The sequence below is a fragment of the Empidonax traillii genome, unplaced genomic scaffold (assembly GCF_003031625.1).
Source record: "Empidonax traillii isolate 1590-97213 ecotype Southwest subspecies unplaced genomic scaffold, ASM303162v1 scaffold484:size464376, whole genome shotgun sequence".
In the NCBI taxonomy this organism is placed as follows: Eukaryota; Metazoa; Chordata; class Aves; order Passeriformes; family Tyrannidae; genus Empidonax; species Empidonax traillii.
This window is the reverse complement of record NW_020955677.1, coordinates 158,272-177,408: the sequence shown is the minus strand read 5'-3', so window position 1 is coordinate 177,408 and position 19,137 is coordinate 158,272. Positions and strand designations below refer to the sequence as shown.

Sequence of the window (19,137 nt, the reverse complement as noted above, 5' to 3'; positions counted from 1 at the left end):
TTTAATGGACCTACCTTAAGGCAAAAGATTTTGCATAGCAAAGTGCCATTCATATTTGTATTCAACTATATTGTAGAAAATTATCGCTCCTGTACATCATCATGGCTAGGCTTCGCGAACGAAGATTTGAGAGGGGCTCTACCCACGTTTGCTACAAGCGCGCTGATGGCTAAAAAGGCCAATGCGAGATAGACAAGTCCGGTTGCAGAACGTACAGCAGAAAGACTCCCCAGGTGATATTGACAAGACACGATTCTTTCTGCATTGTCTTTTCTCCTCGAGAGTGATCCTGTGTGTGTTCTCAAAAGCAGCAACAGAGTTATAGATGGTGTGTCTCCAGGCCTCCTGATTGGAGGCCAGGGTAGACCAAGGGTGGTGATCAATATGGCCAAGGCTGAGGGATTGTTTCAGGCAGTCCTTGTATCTCCTCTTCGGGGCTCCTCTCTTGCGGCAGCCAGTGGCAAGTTCCCCATAGAGCACGATCTTAGGGAGGCGATGGTCCTGCATCCTGGAGACGTGCCCTGCTCAGTGCAGCTGAGTTCTCAGCAGCATGGCCTCAATGCTTGTGACTGCTGCCTGTTCAAGGACAGACGTGTTGGTCACATAGTCAGTCCAGTGGATGTTGAGGATTGTACGGAGGCAGCGCTGATGGAAGCATTCTAAGAGACACAAGTGGTGGCGGTAAATGACCCAGGATTCAGACCCATATAAAAGAGTAGACAGCACGATAGCTCTGTAAACACTGATCTTTGTACTTTTCTTCAGGTGTTTGTTTTGCCACACTCTTTTATGGAGCTTACCAAAAGCTCTGTATGCCTTTGCTAACCTGTTGTCAATTTCAGCATCAATCTTACCATCTGAGGAGATGATGCTTCCCAGGAAATTATACTGTTGGACTGATTTGAGTGCTGTTTCACCAATGGTGATATGGGGATGATGGAAGACTTCCTGAGGTGCAGGCTGATATAAAACTTCTGTCTTCTTCAAGCTGACTTCCAGACCAAAAAGCTCAGCAGCCTCTGCAAAGGCTGTTAAGGATGTTAAACGTTGCAGAGCTACTTCTGTGTGGGCGACGAGGGCGGCATCATCAACATAAAGCAGCTCACGGACAAGATGATTTAAGGTCTTAGTGTGGGCCTTCAGTCACCTTAGGTTGAAAAGGCTCCCATCAGTACGATATTGAATGTAGACACCGCTTTCATCAGCCAGATCTGCCGTGGCCCTTTGGAGCATCATGCTGAAGAAGATCGTGAATAAGGTTGGAGCGAGAACGCAGCCTTGCTTCACACCATTGGCTATTGGAAACGGCTCAGAAAGTGCATCGCCATATCTGACTTGACCGCGCTGGTCCTCATGAAGTGAGATGATCATTTTGAGGAACTTGGGAGGACATCCTAAACGTTCCAAAATCTGCCACAGACCTTTTCTGCTCACAGTATCGAAAGCCTTGGTGAGATCAACAAAGGTAACATAGAGTCCTTTGTTCTGTTCCCTGCACTTCTCTTGCAGTTGTCTGAGAACAAACACCATGTCTGTGGTACCTCTGTTGGCTTGGAAACCACATTGGCTTTCAGGTAGAAGATCTTCTGCTATGGTGGGTATTAGTCTGTTCAAAAGAATTCTTGCAAGGATTTTACCAGCAATGGAGAGCAGAGTAATACCTCGGTAATTTGAGCAGTCTGATTTATCTCCTTTCCTCTTGTACAAGGTGACGATGACAGCGTCACAAAGGTTTGAAGGAAGTTCACCTCGTTCCCAACAGCGCACCACAAATTCGTGAAACTTAGCGTGGAGTGCTTGGCCACCGTGCTTCCAGATTTCAGGTGGGATTCCATCAACCCCAGCTGCCTCATAGAGCCTCATAGAATCCCCAGTAATCACCTGTATCTGCGCAATTGGATTTTTTGCGCAAGATTGGTCCACCACTTGTTCTGTATGTCACGAAGTGTCTGTTGTAGCTTGCTGCATGCAAGTTGAAAGGCTGCTTTTGTTATATGACAAGATGGCTGAGCAATATGGGCTTGGTGAGCAGTTCTCTTCTTACTCAACAATTCCTGGATCTCGTGATTGTTTTCATCAAACCAGTCCTTGTTTTTCTTGAAGGAGAATCCTAAGGATTCTTCAGAGGACTGCAGAACGCTATTTTTAATAAGTTGCCAAAGCGCTTCGGGAAAGGGATCTGTGGAATGAACTTTGAGCCTGGATTGGAGATTTGCCTGGAAACATCGACATCGCTGCTCTCAGTGAAGTTCGTCTTCATGAGGAAGGCAGCCTTAGTGCCGGTTATACACTCTACTGGTCAGGTAAACCTAGATCTGAAAGGCATCTCTCAGGAGTTGGCTTCATGATTAAAAACTCTATTGCCTCTAAACTTGAAAATCTGCCGACTGGTCATTCTGATCGTATTATCTCCCTACGCCTCCCATTACAAAACAAGCAACATGCTGTTCTCTTTAGTATATATGCCCCAACTCTCCAAGCTGATCCTGCTGAAAAAGATAAATTCTACAACAACCTATGCCGCCTTATCCAAAAGGTCCCTGCAGATGACAAGATCATTATCTTTGGTGATTTCAATGCCAGAGTAGGAAAGAACTCTGAAGCCTGGAAAGGAGTATTAGGCAAGCACGGTGTTGGGAACTGCAATGATAATGGTCGCCTTCTGCTAGAGTTTTGTGCTGAGCAGCAGCTTACCATCACCAACGCTATCTTTCAGAAGAAAGATAGTCTGAAGACAACCTGGATGCATCCTAGGTCCAAGCACTGGCACCCCATTGATTATATCTTGGTGCGACAGAGAGATATCCGCAATGTTCGTCACACCCCCGTGATGCCTAGTGCAGAATGCCAAACAGATCATCACCTTGTGCGCTGTACATAGGCATGTTAAGAAGTATATCCCATTCTTGCCAAGAGCATACAGTGGAGTTTCTGAATTTTATCAGTGGAATTTTATCCTTGGCTCCATCTGTTGTACTTATTTAGCAAAGCAAAGAAAAGACTTTTAGAGGAAAATTTAAGAAGGAAAACAGCATTCAGTAACCTTGTGGATGAGCAGATGAGACTTGAAATAAAGGTCAGAAAGATTACGTGTCCTTGGCATTTTTTCAATTCCTATTTTAGCTGGCTATAAAGGTGTGTGTGTGTGGAATGATGCTGGTTTGTTTTGTTCTGTAAATTAGACAGTGCATGGTTCAGTGTGCAGGGCCAGACTCTTCCTGTTGACTCAAGGGATTTATGTGACTATCTACTAGAAATGCTTCAGTGTTGAGAACCCACTGGCTTTATTGAACTGAAAGGCATAAGTATAGGCTGGAAGAGAGTGATATCAGACAAGCAGTGAAACAGACATTACCTTTCTTTGAAGTTCCTGCAAAGTGCTGGTGGGGTAAATGCTGCCAGACAAATGCACTCTTATTGAGGGAAAGGGGGGGAGAGGTGGTTGGTGAGTGTTGGTACAAGTCAGAAAATTATGTTTATTAAGAAAAAAAATCACCAATTACTCTTAATCTACTAATACAATGCTAATACTTTTCCTCTGTTGTGTTTTTAGGGTCTCATGACTCTTTTAGTTTCTACATCGATGAAGCCTCTCCAGTTGGGCCTGAACAGCCGGAGACAGTCCAGAATTTTGTGTCAGTTTTTGGAACTGTGGCTAAGAAGCTGATGAGGAAGTGGTTGGCTACACAGACCATGAACTTCACCAGCCAGCTGGGGGCAGGTATTCGGTATTTTGATCTTAGAATTTCCACCAAGCCCAGAGACCCAGACAATGAGCTCTACTTTGCTCATGGTTTATTCAGTGCCAAAGTCAAGGAAGGTCTGGAGGAAATCAATGCGTTTCTCACTGAGCATCCAAAAGAAGTGGTCTTCTTGGACTTCAATCACTTCTATGGGATGCAGAAGTACCACCATGAAAAGCTTGTCCAGATGCTCAAAGACACGTATGGAAACAAAATGTGTCCTGCTATATTTGCCCATGAAGTCACCCTACAGTACCTGTGGGAGAAGGAACACCAAGTGCTGGTGTTCTACCACAGTCCAGTGGCTGTCGAGGTAGCATTTCTTTGGCCAGGCCAGATGATGCCAGCTCCTTGGGCAAACACAACAGATCCGGAAAAACTGATTCAGTTCCTCCAGGCATCGATCACTGAAAGAAGAAAGAAGGGCTCCTTTTTTATATCTCAAGTAGTGCTGACACCAAAGGCTAGTACAGTGGTGAAAGGGGTTGCTAGTGGTCTCAGAGAAACAATCACAGAAAGGTAAGTTTGTGGCTGGTAAGGTGTGCTGACTTGCTGAGTGTGTGTGTTGGTAGTGCTATTTTTCTAATTCTTTTCAAAGAAACCCCAGCAGATGCATTTCTCCCATGCTACTGTGGGCTAGTCAGAACTTGGGCATAATTCTAAAATCCTAAAGAGAAACACATTCAAGGACAAGCTTTTGTATCCTGAAGAAAATCTGCTGCTTAAAGCCTAATGAGATATTATGGGATAGGTTTAATTTTTACTTTTTTTCTGAACAGAGGTTTTGCTAATTTGTTTTTCAAATGTGATTTCTCACTGTGACTATCTTGCCTGGGATTTCCTCACTGAACATGGGTAAATCTATCCGCTATTGGATAAAGTAAGTTGTCCATCCTTACACACCTTAAAGCTGCATGGTTTCTCTGTCTCCATACCATCAAACATTACATTGAAGGTATCAGGCCACGATTAGAGTAAATTTGATGCCTAACAGTCTCTCACTTATCATACAGAGAGGAGACTGCAGACCTCTGTATAGGTTCTGTTCATGGAATACTTTGTTGACGGGCTATTAGCTGTTACTTTAAAAAAAGCTGCCTATGCAAGACATGCATTATTGATACCATTCTGACTTCGTTAAATAAGAGCCAATTTTCAGCTTAAAGGCATATATGTCACTATGTTCTTGACAACTTGATAGGAAAGCTGAAATTTAATGCCAGGATGAGAGCTGTTGTTTCAGGTTTTTCTTCTTAAAAATAAAGGGTTGCAGAGTGTAAAAAAAAAAATTACAGTGGGTGTCACTGGCCTGTTAATGTCCTGCTCTCTGTATGGATGCACTTGTGCCAGGGAGGTCTCTTGGAAATACTATCCCCTTCTGAGAGATAAATGACGTAGTGCCTGCAAAGAAAACATGCCTTATCCTTGAGAAATGTTGAGCCATTTCTGTGGCAGCTTTCCAAGCAACTGCTAACTTAAAACATTAGATAAAAACTTTACCTGAAATGGTAAAACATTGACATAGAAGGTTTTATGAGCAGAGGAATGTAACTCAGCAATTCTCATGTTACAGCACTTGCAGCTGTTGGTAAATCCTTCATCTATGTTTTATAGGCTCCATTGGACTGTAGGATCTCCCCTTCTGCTGAGTCTGAAGAGCACTTCTCTGTGCTGAAATACTGCTTTGTTGATGGGTTTTACAGATAAACACCTTGTTGTTCAGGGATTTGTTTTCTCTGCTAAACATCTTTTGGAGTGTTCTTTAGAACATGAAGTAGCACAATCAGGAAACTAACAGGTTGTTCTTAAAGCTTGCTGCTTCAATAAAATAGCCATTAAAACCCATTTTCTTCTTCTCTAACGCATTATGTACTTTCTTGAAGCTGTTTGGAAAAATAAAAGCTTCAAAAAGATGCTGAATATGTTTGACTGAGCTCTGAATGTCCTGAGCCTTTGAACTCATAGTATGCCTTTCTCTAGCAAATTTTGAGATTGTAACTAACCTGAAATGTCAGTAAATAATTGGGCTGAAAAACCTGGAAATGTTGTTTTTCGAAATTTCAACTAAGATTTTTCATGAGCCACAAATGTATAATCACGTCTGCTGCATGAGTACTCGCTTCTTTCTTTCCATAACTCCTGTAGCCATTACAGAAGAAATAGACCTTTAAAATTATCTCCAGGCTTGGAATGTGTGTTAATGTAGAGAGAAACTGAGCTTGTATGTTGAATTAACTGCTCTAAAAGTAAACATCAAGTATATTCAGAACTGCTCCTCATTTTATGATGATCCTGTTAAAAAGTAAATAGGCGAGCAATTAGAAGATGAAGTGTAATTAGTAGAACTTGCACAGGCCTCTTCAGCCTCACTGCCTTAAAGTTTCAGTAACTTAAAAGTATGTAATCCATACTAAAGGAGCCAAGATACATGTTTCAGCTGTGCTGTATTTGCTACTTTGAACCATCTCTTAATTAGTTTAAAAAAAAATTATTCTGTCCTTTTCAGAATAAATATACAGGTCAAATCTAATCATTGTGTCCAGGTAGATTACATATGGAATTTTTTTACCAGTTACTGAATAGATCTATACATATTGTAGGGTTTTCTCCTTATTAAGAAATGCTGGTGAAGAGCTTTACTTTAAGAATGCAGTTTCTTGCTTTTGGCAGCAGTTTTGCAACCGTACTTAGATGGTGTTTTCCTGCACATTGAATTTTAAAAGATCTGAATGCAAATGTGGAAAAAGGTTGAATTTTCCAAATAATCCTGGTATGGGATTTTGGTGTTTTGTTTTTTTTTTCCTAAACTAGGCACTGCATTTGAGAAATATTTCTTTAGCATTTTCGAGTAAAACCTGTAGTAATTTCTTTTGGTTTTTCCTCCACCTGTACAGTAGCCTTTTACATATGGATAATAGAGCGAAGTTTAGATTCTTTCAAACTCAATAAAACATACCAGGTTTTGATCTCTGCAGTTGTTTGTTAGTCCTGAGCTTATTTATGATTTGAAGAGCAATGGCTACCTTAGAGGGAGAACCTGATTTCCCTCAGTCACAGCATTTGTCGGACGGTTCTGTGAGCAGAACCGTGCAGCAATCCATGTTCCTTTCTGCTGTTTTTTAGCTTATGTTGTGAAAGAGCAGAGTGAAATATTCCTCTATAACCAAGATGGTTTATTTAATGGCTTTTCATCACGACTGCCTGTCGTGGTGGAGGTCTGCACATTCACACTGCAGTAGAGCAGTCTCCCAAGGCAATACATTTCAGAAGGAAAAGAGAAGTTATTCCTTAACCTGTTCCCCACACTACAGATATGCAAGATGGGAGGCCCACAGTAACCTTGATTAAAAAAAGAAACAAATCATCAACAAAAAAAACCAGTTTCGTGCTCCTAAGTCTGAATTGAGTGAAGATATACCAGGACTGTTTTCTGCTGATAAGGTTTGCTCACAGGCTTTGTCGTCATCACAGGTAGTGTTCTGTGGTACAGTAATTAGAAAGAAGGAGAAATTACAAACTCATGAATATAAGTTCATGAAGCTTTCTGACCTGCACAAATACGAGAGGAAAAAAGCCATTTCTTGTAAGGTCTCCCTAGGACTACAGTCCAGTGTAACAAAACTTGATGACATGGCTTTCGCCTTCATTACTTGAATGAGAAGAATTGCTTGCGTGTGTGCACATTATGTTTCTTGGATTTGATGAAAAACTTTGAGGACTATCAGTATGTTTTCAGGCTTAACATTCTGTCACTCACACAGTTTAGATGCCAAGAAATACTCTTTGATTAGCAAACAGTATGTGCCAAATAAATTACGTTCCCTGTGCTCATTGAATTAAATTCACAGTGAGGCAGCTGCCTTTAGTACATCTAAAAGGTGGTTGTGAGACACCCTTTTGATTAGTGTAGAGCTGTTCTTCCTAATAATCTAGTTTGTTTTCTGATTTGCAGTGAAATTACTAATTTTATCTCTGGCACTTGAGGCAAGCGTCATATTCTCTTTGTTGTCTCTGGGGTTTAATAATATAGAAGAAGAATAAATCTCCTTCAGATGATGCAAAAAACCTGTGGTACTTTAAAAGCTTTCAAAAAATAGAAAATAAACACATACCCCGCCAATTGTCACTTGATTTCCAAATTAATCTCTAAGGATAATGTTCCCTGTGGCTCACATATGACTAAATCCTTGCCTACCATGCTAAAGCTTCCTCCTTAGCAACCAAACCAAATTTAAAATAAAAAAAAAGAATATCCTGCACGTAAGAATGAACCTTGGGAAGTGGAGGCAAAAGTTCCAATCCACACTATTAACAACAGGGGTGGTAAGTAGGCCACAGAAACTGTCAGGAGAGAAGGCATCTCTCGGTACAGTCATGAACTAAGCAGAGTCAGATTTAGCTAGTAATAGGTGGACATTGTATGAAAAATGATCCCTGAGCTTGCAAGAAGTGGGATTTTTTTGAGCCAGTTCTGATGGTGCATTATCTCATTCAGCTGAATTTTTGAGTTTCTGTGTGGCAGGAAGAGTGGGAATTGATCATATTTTCATCCACACTTGGTACTTTCTGATGCCATTCTCATACTATTTTATGTGAAAAAGCAAAACAACAGAAATGGTGACTGTGGCAGATGTATTTTCCTAATTGTCTGTGCATCCTTCCTGATTGTAATCTAGATGTCTGTATCCATGATGGGCTGCAGGAGAGCAGCAGGCTCCAATGAGCTGGTTTGGATTTCACAACTCGACAGGCTCTGTCCCTCACTAATGTGTGTGGTACAACATACTTGCTTGACTGTTCCATGATTTCCTTTGGAGGTGGTTGTCTTTTTTTTTCTTTTTTTTTTTTTTTTTTTTTTTTTTTTTTTTTTTTTTTTTTTTTTTTTTTTTTTTTTTTTTTTTTTTTTTTTTTTTTTTTTTTTTTTTTTTTTTTTTTTTTTTTTTTTTTTTTTTTTTTCTTTTTCCCCTGACCCCAGAAAGCACAAAATGGCATTCTGGTATGATAGTAGGAAATTCAAAAGTACTCTGGGTAATGCAGATAAATCCTTAGTATTTCTGTTCTTCCTCAAACTATCCTTAACTACTTTTCCAATCTTTCCACACAAGAAGCAGTCTCTGTGTTTGCACACAGAACAGCACAGGCAAACCTTGGTTTCATTTGAAGAATCTGTCTACCGTGTCAACAGGCCTGCACAGAAAAATCCCAAGTCGGCTGTGTATGTGTAGTGACATTTCATCACTGGAGCATCTGTCTGCATGAGAATTTTAGTATAGCATTCCCACAGGAAGAGCTGGGTCATTGTGTCTGATGGCTTTGGTCATGAACCTGGAATAGTATTAAATTGTGACCAAATACAGGAGCAGAGGATTTTTAATAAATTTGTTGAAGCGTTTGTCTACGCACCTACTAGTGGCCTATGGGATTTTGTCCAGAAAGGAGATTGTCATGGTAATGCTGTAACCACAGCATTATCAATGTCTTGTTTTTTGGATGTTTGTTTGGGGTAGTTGTCTTGGTGTTTTCTTGTGGTAGGTGAGGCTGTCTCACAGTCTTTCCCTCTGTTTGGTCTGCTTGTGAGTTTTATCATGTTAGGCACCAAAACACCTGCTTGCAGTTACAGTATATGCTGCGTGACTACTTGTAAATATCTTTTATGTGATCCTGTCATCACACTCTGAGAACAGTGTGACCCTGTGTGTGCAGAAAGCAGCATTTTTCATCATGAACAGGAAATGTTCATTCTCTCAGCCCCACTGCTGTAAGCTGTCACTAACATCTACTTGTCTCAAAGATTTCATGCTTCAGTCTCTACGGCTGCTGTACTGAAATTGCAAATGTCTCATTAAGTCAGCTGGGTTTTCTTTGATCTTTCTGCATTACTCAGATCACTAAGGAAACTCAACAGCTAATAGACGCTAACAATTGCTGACCCCAGGGAAAATGCTTCTGCTGGTGTTGGGCCTGGGTCTGTGTATCTCCTTTTACCTCATTGTAAAGGGAATGGTTCCTTGATGGATTGATCCTTCTGCTCTTCATTTATGAGGTACAAAGTGAACACAGAGATTTACACAAAAAAGCTTTTCCTGATGTATTCACAAGGTGGTTTTCAAGCTGTTAATAATTTTATGTAATACAAACATATTTAATACAAACTCAAGCAAATACAAGCACAGTAGGCATGGTAACATCTATGTCTCTGTGTTGTGTTAACACCTGCAAGCTGCAAACCATCGCCTTCAGGACTATATGAGTAAGCAAATCTGTAGACACATCCCTGTCAAATTTTAAGCACAGAACCGGACAGTTCTGGGCTAACTAACATGGTTGCTATATGTTTGAACGTGCTGTATCATTCCTGATGGATGAGCAATTCTCGTCATCCTCTAAAGCCTTTAGAGGGCTTTCAAATGCAATCTAGGAAGAATGTATCTCCACTGTCTCTAGAGAAGTCAGCTGCCTATCCCTGACTTCCACAGTGGCTATCTCCATTTGGGTGGTAGGAAAAGTGTAAGATTGTAGGAAAGGGCTTTCAGGAAACCTTAGCTACAGAATCCCCTTAGATCCATTGTCAGAAGGTACACCAAGCCTGCAACTAATTTAATTAAATGCTTCCCCATGCTTACAAACAAGTAGCCTCTGTGGACTGAATGAGCAGTTGGGCATGCAGACTACAGCCAGAGCTGTGCTGGGGTAATGCATGCTGAAAAGGCAGGAATTCTGGCACCCTGGTGCCACATTGGTAAAAAAGAGATACTGGAAGAGGGGGGTGGAAAAGGATATGAAAATAGGGAAAGCAGCCAGGCTGAATATCTTGGGGATGTACCCCTTTTTATATGATGCAGAACTTGCACAGGCTGTAAAAATGCCCATGCTTTTCTTCTGTTAAAACAGAGATTATATTTTGTGACCTGGGAAATCAGTAATATCTGTGGGATACAATGCAATTCTTTTTTAAGGAGCCACTGCCATTGTGAAAGATGCTGGTTTCATGCAATATAAAGCCTGGAATTATTTAACCTTCTTTTACTGATCTTTTCTTTACAATTTTACTTCTAGACAAATGTTTCAGAATTCTGTTTTCCTCCAGAATTGATTTTTTTTTCTTTTTTTTTGGGGGGGAGCTAGGGGAAGGGCTAAGGTATAACTTGATTTAATTAAAGATTATAACAGTTTGTCTATAATTATGATGATATAATTACATGTATTGTCCCTGGATATACAGTTGCTTCAACAGAGTACAGCTTGTTATATTAAAATGTTTTTTAGTATTTACTTCAGACACTAAGAAAATAATAAAAGTGGTGTCTTTAAGATGCTGAATGATCATACAGTGGAATTTGACCTTTGGCAACATTTTAATACTGTAGCTGGTGATCTGAGGGTTTTTGTAACTAAGCAACTGTCATCCAGAATGTATTATATCATAAAAGAGTATTAAGATATGAAGGAGACTAAGTGGTTAGAGTGGAGAAGGATCTGTGGTGAGATGTAAGCACTTTCCCATTGAACATTTTTGTTTTCTGAGCTATAGAAAAAAGGACGAACCTTACCATCATCTGTTTCATGGTGGGGTATTGAGACCTGCCTAATTTTATCTTTTATACAGCATTCTGGAACTCTCAGTTCTGCCAGCCTGCACTGTTGTGCAGTAAATCAAGTATTAAATCAGATCTTGGGTAATGGACACCTTAATTTTGCTGCTGGACAGCAAAGAGGCACAGCCATGGATCTTTATTCCCTTCTTACTTGAATTTACAATCAGAGAATCGTTAATGTTGGAAGACATCTCCAAGATCCTTGAGTCCAACCTTTGGCTAAACACTGTCACGCCAATTAAACCATAACACTGTCGTGTCCAGTAGTTTCTTGAACATTACCAGGGATGGTGATTCCACCTCCTGCATGGGCAGCCTGTTCCAATATCTAACCACACTTTCAGTGAAGAAATTCTTTCTGATGTCCAATCTGAGCTTCCCTTGGTGCAGCTTGAGGCCATTTCCTCATGTCCTGGAAGAGGAGGTCAACCCCCACCTTCTTAAAACCTGTACAGTGTTGTAGAGGGCAATGAGGTCTCCCCTGAACCTCTTTTTCTGGAGGTGAAACAACACCAGCTCCTTCAGCTGCTCCTTATATGACTTACTCTATAGACCCTTCCCCAGTTCTGTTTCCCCTCTCTGGACTCATTCCAGCACCTCAATATCTTTCCTGTACTGAGGGGCTGGACACAAGACTTGACGTGTGGTGTCACCAGTGTCCATTGCAAGGGAACAGTCACTGCCCTGGTCCTGCTGGCCACAGTATTGCTGATACAGACCAAGATGCCATTGGCCTTCTTGGCCACCTGGGCACACTGCTGGCTTATGTTCAGCTACTGTCAACCAGCACCCCTATGTTCTTTAATCCTGGGCAGCTTTCCAGCCATTCTACTCCCAGACTGGGTTGTTGTGACCCAAGGGCACTTGTTGTGACCTGGCACTTCACCTTGTTGAGCCTCATATCACTGGCCTCAGCCCATCAATCCAGCCTACCCACATCTCTCTGCAGAGCCTTCCTATCTCAGCAGATCAACAGTCTCACCCACCTTTTTTACCTTCTGATGCCTGAAACTTGCTTCTCTCATTTTCCAGTGAGACCTGTTCAAATTAGAGCTTGGAAGCAATGCTATAATCCAAGTGATTCCTACAGGTATTGTAGTGTACAGTGTTGCTTGAATAATGGAGAAGGGGTCATTTTGTCCATTGTGTTTGCTGCTTTGTTTTCCAGGGTTTGAGAGGATATTGCAAAGAAACTTGCCTCCTTATGAGCAGGCTTTTTTCTCAGATCTCATTTTGTTACAGTTTGCGTTGGTTTTCCTTCCCAGAGGAACACAGCTACAGGACCAATCTGTTCCCTGCTTTTGGTTGACAAAAATGCTGAAGAAGGGAGGCTTGGCTCCTCAGAACTTTTCCTGCTGTCTCAAGTGAGCTATCAGCTGTGTGGGGGTCATGCCTTCTTCCCTGCATCAGGAGGAGAAACTGCCTCTGTGCAAGGACCACTGTTGTACATCCTTTCCTTAGCCACCTTTCTCCATCTCCCTCCTCCCATTTATGCTCTTTTTACTTTGTTTTGCTTGCTTCCTCTAAACTACTGCAATCAGTTTGCCCAGCAAGTTTCATTTCAACTTCAGCTGCATGTGAGGTGATGGTAAGGGTTTGGGCAATTAAGGTGAAAATATATATCTGAAAACAGAGTGTTACCATCACCCTTTAAAAATGGTAAAGATTTAGGAAAAGATGTTTCGTACCAGGATGCTGTTTTAGGCTGTTGTCAGATGCTAGGCGGGTGGTCCTAAAGCTCATTGCCGGAATGTCATCAAGGTACTTGAGTGTTGTCCAAGGTACTGGCACTGTTTCTGTGAAGAGAAGGAGCATGTGGCATGATGAGTGTCTGTGCCCAGGCTAGTCCATCTGTTAAGCATCCCTCTGCCAAAGGTAAAGGACAGGGCTCAGCTGAGAGGGGTAAGGTCATCACTGTGGCACTGGAAGTGAAAGTTGTGCTCTTGCCCTATTTTCACACTAGGCACAGTGAGTTCTGAGCCTTTTGCAAATCTCGTCTCAGAACATTTGGCTGATAATGATCTGTCTAGTGATGTTTGCTGCTGGCTCCTTTTCTCCATCAGATAACATTTCAATGCTGTTACTGTCTGGCTGTGTTAGAACAGGAGAGGCATAAATCTCGCTGAACGGTTTTCTCTTGGTGGAAACATCTCTTGTCTGAGCTCTACAATCTGAGGAACATTTGTGGAGGCATTAATCTATATGAAAAACATCTGAAGTTTCTTTTTCTTCTGAGCTATTTCTTATAAGACAGATAGGTGGGCTGTTGCTTGAAAAATACTTTCCAGCTCAGGAAGGACATTGCTTTGTTCTCTAGTAAGCATCCAAAGGAGAGGTACAAAAATGCTGAAGGGTTTAGAGGAGATACCTTATAGGTTGTATTTGAGGTCCCTTGGCTTGTTCAGCCTGGAGATGAGGAGACTGAGGGGAGACCTCATAAGCTGTCTGCAGCTTCCTCACAAGAAGAAGAGGAGGGGAAGGCATGACGCTATGTCAGGGGAGGTTTAAGTTGGGTATTAGGAGAAGATTCTTCACCCAGAGGGTGTTTGGATGCTGGAGCAGGCTCCCCAGGGAAGTAGTCACAGCACCAACCCTGCCAGAGTTCAAGAAGCATTCAGACAATGCTCTCGGGCACATGGCATAATTCCTGGGGTTGTCCTGTCCGGGGCCAGGCTGTAGACTTCAATCATTTTTATGGGTCCCTTCCAACTCAGGATATTCTGTGATTCTATTAAATAATGCACTGGATGGACTGAAAAAGGTCAGACTCTCTCTAAAATTCCCTCTCAGTAACCTTCCTATTCTGCTAACAACCAGCATTCACTGTACCAGCTGTACAGCTTTTCTCAGGGTACATCTCTTCTGAAATACAGACTCTCATCTGCTTGTTGCAATTTTTGTAAGTGGTTCATATTTTCTCAAGGCCAGTGTTTGTGAATCCATGTCATCTCTTAAATAACATCTCCGTCGATGCACAACATACCAGTGCATTTGGTCATAATGACAGTATATAAGTCCATGGGATTTGATGAGATACATCCTGAAGTCCCGAGGGAATCAGCTGATGGAGTTGCCAGGCTGCTCTCCATCCTATTCAAAAAGTCATGGAAATCAGGTGAAGTTCCAGGTGCCTGGAAAAAAAGGAAACATTGTACCCTCTTTTAAGAAGAGTAGTAAAGAGGACCCTGGGATCTACTGACCTGTCAGCCTCACCTCTGTGCCTGGGAAGATGATTAAACAGATCCTCATAGAAGTTATGCTAAGGTACATGGAGAACAGGGAGGTGATTTGGGACAGCCAGTACAGCTTCACCAGGACAAAGTCCTGCCTGACCAACCCAGTGACCTTCTGTGATGCATCAGTGGACAGGGGATGTCATCTGTGTGGACTTCTGTAAAGCCTTTGACATGGTCCCCCACATCATCCTTCTCTCTAAACTGGAGATATGGCCTTGATGAATAGGCTGTTTGGTGAATAAGGAATTGTCTCGATAGTCACATCCAGAGGGTGGTGGTCAACAGCTCAGAGTCCTGATAGACATCAGTGGCAAGTGGTGTCCCTCGGATAACCTTTAAAGGTCTATTTCAGTCCATACTAATCAGTTATTCCATTACCTCTTTATTATAGTGTTTCTCAACCAAGTACCTGTCCTGGCTTTTCTCCAGGGAGATTTTAGTTTATTGTTGATGCATCCTCTGCAGTCCCCTAGTAAATTTTTGCAAGCTATATAATGTATTTTTTAGTCTATATTTTCCCTGATGGTTAGCAACTATGGTTCATCGATGTAGAGTTCTCATTAAATAAAATATGAGATCAATCCAAAATTTAGCAGTATTACTGGAAACACACATTCTCATAATGTGTGCTTATATTTAGTGCTAATCAGAACCAGTAAGAGCATTACAAATCACCAAAAAACATTTTTGTTTTTAAAGCTAATTTGAGCTCACATCACTGGTATATTGGTTTATACTTTATTTCCTTTTTTAAGAGTTTGGTCTACAGTTGTTGCTTTTATTAGATGTGGCATCAAGTGCATGTTTAAGTAAATTGTTTCAATCCATTTGTTCTTTTTCCCCTCGATGCTGCTTTTTACTGAAAACTGCAGGTGTCTACTCTTTTTCCAGGAATGCTCCTTTTAGAGTTTTTCCCCAGGGAGAACTCTATATTAGCAAAATATTTTGTGTCAAAACATTTCCATTTTCACATCTATTAATTCTGTCTTGTCATTAGATTTATGTTACAGTGTTAATTGCAATATTTAGTGCTGTTTCTATATTCCCAGCTTTTCATTTCTCTTATCAGAAATAGCTCTTGAACTTTTTTTGATGGGAGAGGCCAATATTTTAGTTTTGCTTTCTAATTTGAAACAAAATCACATTTTTAAATGCTGGAGTTTTAACACAACAGCAGTTGTTGGTTTTGACCTCCTGATTTCAGATCTATTTAGTACCAAAACAGATGTCTAACACTGAAATATCCAACCTTTGCCTGCCCCTTGATATTGATCAAGTGACAGTCTCCAGACAGTACACTTTTTGTCTCATTCCTAATATTTGTTTTAGTTTTGCTTATGGCTATTAAAACCTACAGTTTAATCTACTATCTATAGGGTGAATACCACCAGCTGAGCAAAGTAGAATTATTATTAACAATATTAATTAACCTGGAGTGCATGGTAATAAGCACCGTAGAAGGGTAGAGTTTTTCGGGGAGGCACTATTGTCCAAAGTAATACTGTGGCACATTTCAGGGTCTTTTACTTTTTTTGCAGGAGAAATAATTCAGAATCTCTTCTTAATTTTTCCCTGAGAAAGTTCAACCTCATTATTTTGTCTAGAAGTTAAACAGCCCAACTGCCTCTCTAAAACTTAAAATTATTTGAAGTCAAGGCATGAGAGAGCATGTTGGCAGCTGTAGTCGAGGTAGTGGTTCATGACTATGCAATGTGGAAGAGTCTGACCCAGCTTTATGACTGATCTGAACTTCGCTGTCAGTCATGTTATGCTGCCATTGATAGTATCATCTATACTTTCCAAGACTGTTGGCAATAGAGTTGAATTAAAAGTAAAGATGATTATTTGTATTTGATTTCAGAATCTACCAGTAATGAATGTTTAAAAGAATGTCTTGGAGGACACCAGAGTGAAAGAAGCAGATTTCATTTCCACCAGCATATTCCTTTGTACAGTGAACTGTACCATTACTACCTTAGTGATAGGCCCTTGTGAGTTGGTTCAAAAAACTGTTATTAATCCCACATATCCTCATGTCCACTTTGTGGACTTTGGAATTTGGTTTACCAATCTGTGTCTGAATTGTCAGGATTCCTCTTGGAGACTTCTTTTGCCACTCTCATTATCACTGGGGAAGATGTTTCATAGTAGCTGTAAGAAGTCAATAAGTTCAAGCAGAGAGCAGAGTGATCTGTCTAATCTCCATAGCAGAAAAGTTGAAAGACTAGCATGAGCCTTCCACATGTTAAGGCAGACCTCTGAAAACAGTGTTTTAGAGTGGAGAGCAGCAAACATTAATGACCTAATCTAAAAATGGCAGGGGAATGGTCTGAGCTGCCCCCAGTGTTCAAAAGAGTGAAGAGCTTAGATGGAAAAAGGTGATAATTTAAGATACAGAGGTTGATGGAAAGCAGGATAAGTGTTGAAGAGGTTTTGCCAAAGGTGGATAGTGTCATAGTTCATTTGGTTTTCTAATCTGTTCCATGGAAATTTTACAGGAAAATTTTGGGATATCAGTAAGCAAAGAATTAAAGAACTGCTTAGTTTGGAAAGCACCTTTTAAATCATCTAGTTGTAACCCTCACACCATGGCCAGGGATACCTTCCACTAGACCAGGTTTCTCAAACTCCATCCAACCTGACCTTGAACACTTCCAGGGATGGGGCATCCACAGGTTCTCTGAGCAACCTTTTCCAGTGCATCACCACCCTCATAGTGAAGAATTTCTTCCTAAATCTAATCTAAATCTCTCCTTGTTTAGTTTAAAACTGTTCCTCCTTGTCCTATCACTATTTGACCATGTAAAAAGTTACTCTCCCTCTTTTTTATAAACCCCTTTAAGTACTGGAAGGCTGCTATAAGGTCTCCCTGAAGCCTCCTCTTCTCCAGGCTGAACAACCCCAGCTCTCTCATCCTGTATTCATAGGAGAGTTTACATCTCTCTGCATCACTTCTCTGGTCATCTTTGTGTCCTGATCTGGACCCATTCCAAGAGGTCCTGTGCTGAGGACCCAGAGGTGAATGCAGGTCTACAGGTGGGGTCTCACGAGTGCAGAGGGGCAGAATCACCTCCTTAGACATGTTGGCCACACTTAATATGGCTGAGTGCAGCTGGTAAATAATGTATAATGCAGCTGGTAAAGTGTTAAGTAGGATGTTATCAACTGAAATGGAATTTGGAAATACAAAATTAAGTTAGACTTGCTGAAGGGTCCCCAAAGAGCCTGGTCCTCTTTAGTTTTTCCATGAAGGAACTTAAAAGTCAGCTGTAGGGAACTGCTAACAGAGTTTGCTGGTAACATGAAGTAAGAGGCTACATTGTAACAAAGGAAAGCTGAGGGGAAACATACAGCAAGACCTGCATACCTCAGTATGTAGAAATGAGATAAAGTTCAATGGTATAAAATGCAAGGTCATAGTGATGGGAGCATGCTCTGGTAAGGTGAGATCTCATCAGCTGGGAATAGCAGGCAGGGCAAATGCTGGAGTGTCACCCATGGTTGGCTAAAGTTGAGCCCCTATTGGTAAAAATCTGGAAAAAAGGGTGGTATCCTCTTGATACACATCTAGGCATTCCCAGCATGGGCAGAAAGGTGGTGATACTACTGTCCGAGGTGTGAGTAGGATATCTTTTTGGATGTTCAGTGCAGTTCTGATCATTCATGTTCTGGGGAGTAGGTAAAATTGGCACAGATGCAGAGAGGGATTACTAACTAGGATTAACAGAATGTGAATTGCTGAAGATATTGAGAGAACTTGTCTTGTTAGTCCTAGCACAGTGAAGCCCAAGAGGCTGCGTGATTGCCTACTGTCTGTAATATCACAGGGGAATAGATACCAGGGAAGGAGAAGAACAGCTTGGGCTAAAGGCTGGTGTTCTCAAGAAGAGTAACATGCACACACTGAATAAAAAAATTTGGGCTGGCTCCCTGCAGTGAAGTTTTCCAGCAGTCTTATAGCTGGAAAAGTGGAAGTGAGAAAGCTGACTGCTTTTAAGATGAGCTCTGCCAGCTTTTGAAAGAGGAATAGAGATCATTAGTTACCAGGTTCCTCCCAGGCCCTCTTCTACAGGAGAACATCATGGCTGCTAACCTGGCTTTCCAAAGGCAACTGTGCACAGGCTTGTCTGTGGCATTTGCCTTATGACTGGAGATGGGAAGACAGGACCTCACAGTGTTTTGCTCCCTCCTAGTCTGCTTGCAGGAGCCCCAGGAGTGCTCTGGTCTTGAGACACATGGGATGGGGAGCCCCACTTGGGGATGGGGAAACAGGTGCTCTTGCAGTATTCATTCATGACTATTGAGGAGTTAGAGAAGTCTGTATTAGAGGGACAATTCCTCCTCACCTGGGACCAGCTTGGCAGGAGGATAACCTGGTGTCTCAGTTTAATTGAGACAAGGGTCCTTTGCTGAGGATGGATTAGGAGAAAAAGACCCAAACCTTTTTTCTAGCAATTATAGATTCGAAATTAAGAGACTCCGATTGAAGGAAAGCAAATTATGGAAAAGGGAAAAAGGAAAAATAACAGCCCTTTATTAAGTATGTGTGTATTAACGTAACAC

At 41.4% G+C, this 19,137-nt stretch overlaps 1 protein-coding gene across 1 annotated transcript in view; it reads left to right on the top strand.

Annotated features, from left to right (window-relative positions):
• The window catches only part of PLCXD3 (phosphatidylinositol specific phospholipase C X domain containing 3), a 75,580-nt gene that overhangs the window by 44,871 nt on the left and 11,572 nt on the right, over positions 1-19,137 (top strand). Inside the window, exon 2 of the mRNA XM_027896181.1 lies at positions 3,554-4,262. Within this exon, the coding sequence (XP_027751982.1) occupies positions 3,554-4,262 (709 nt within the window). The remainder of the gene's footprint in view (positions 1-3,553; positions 4,263-19,137) is intronic.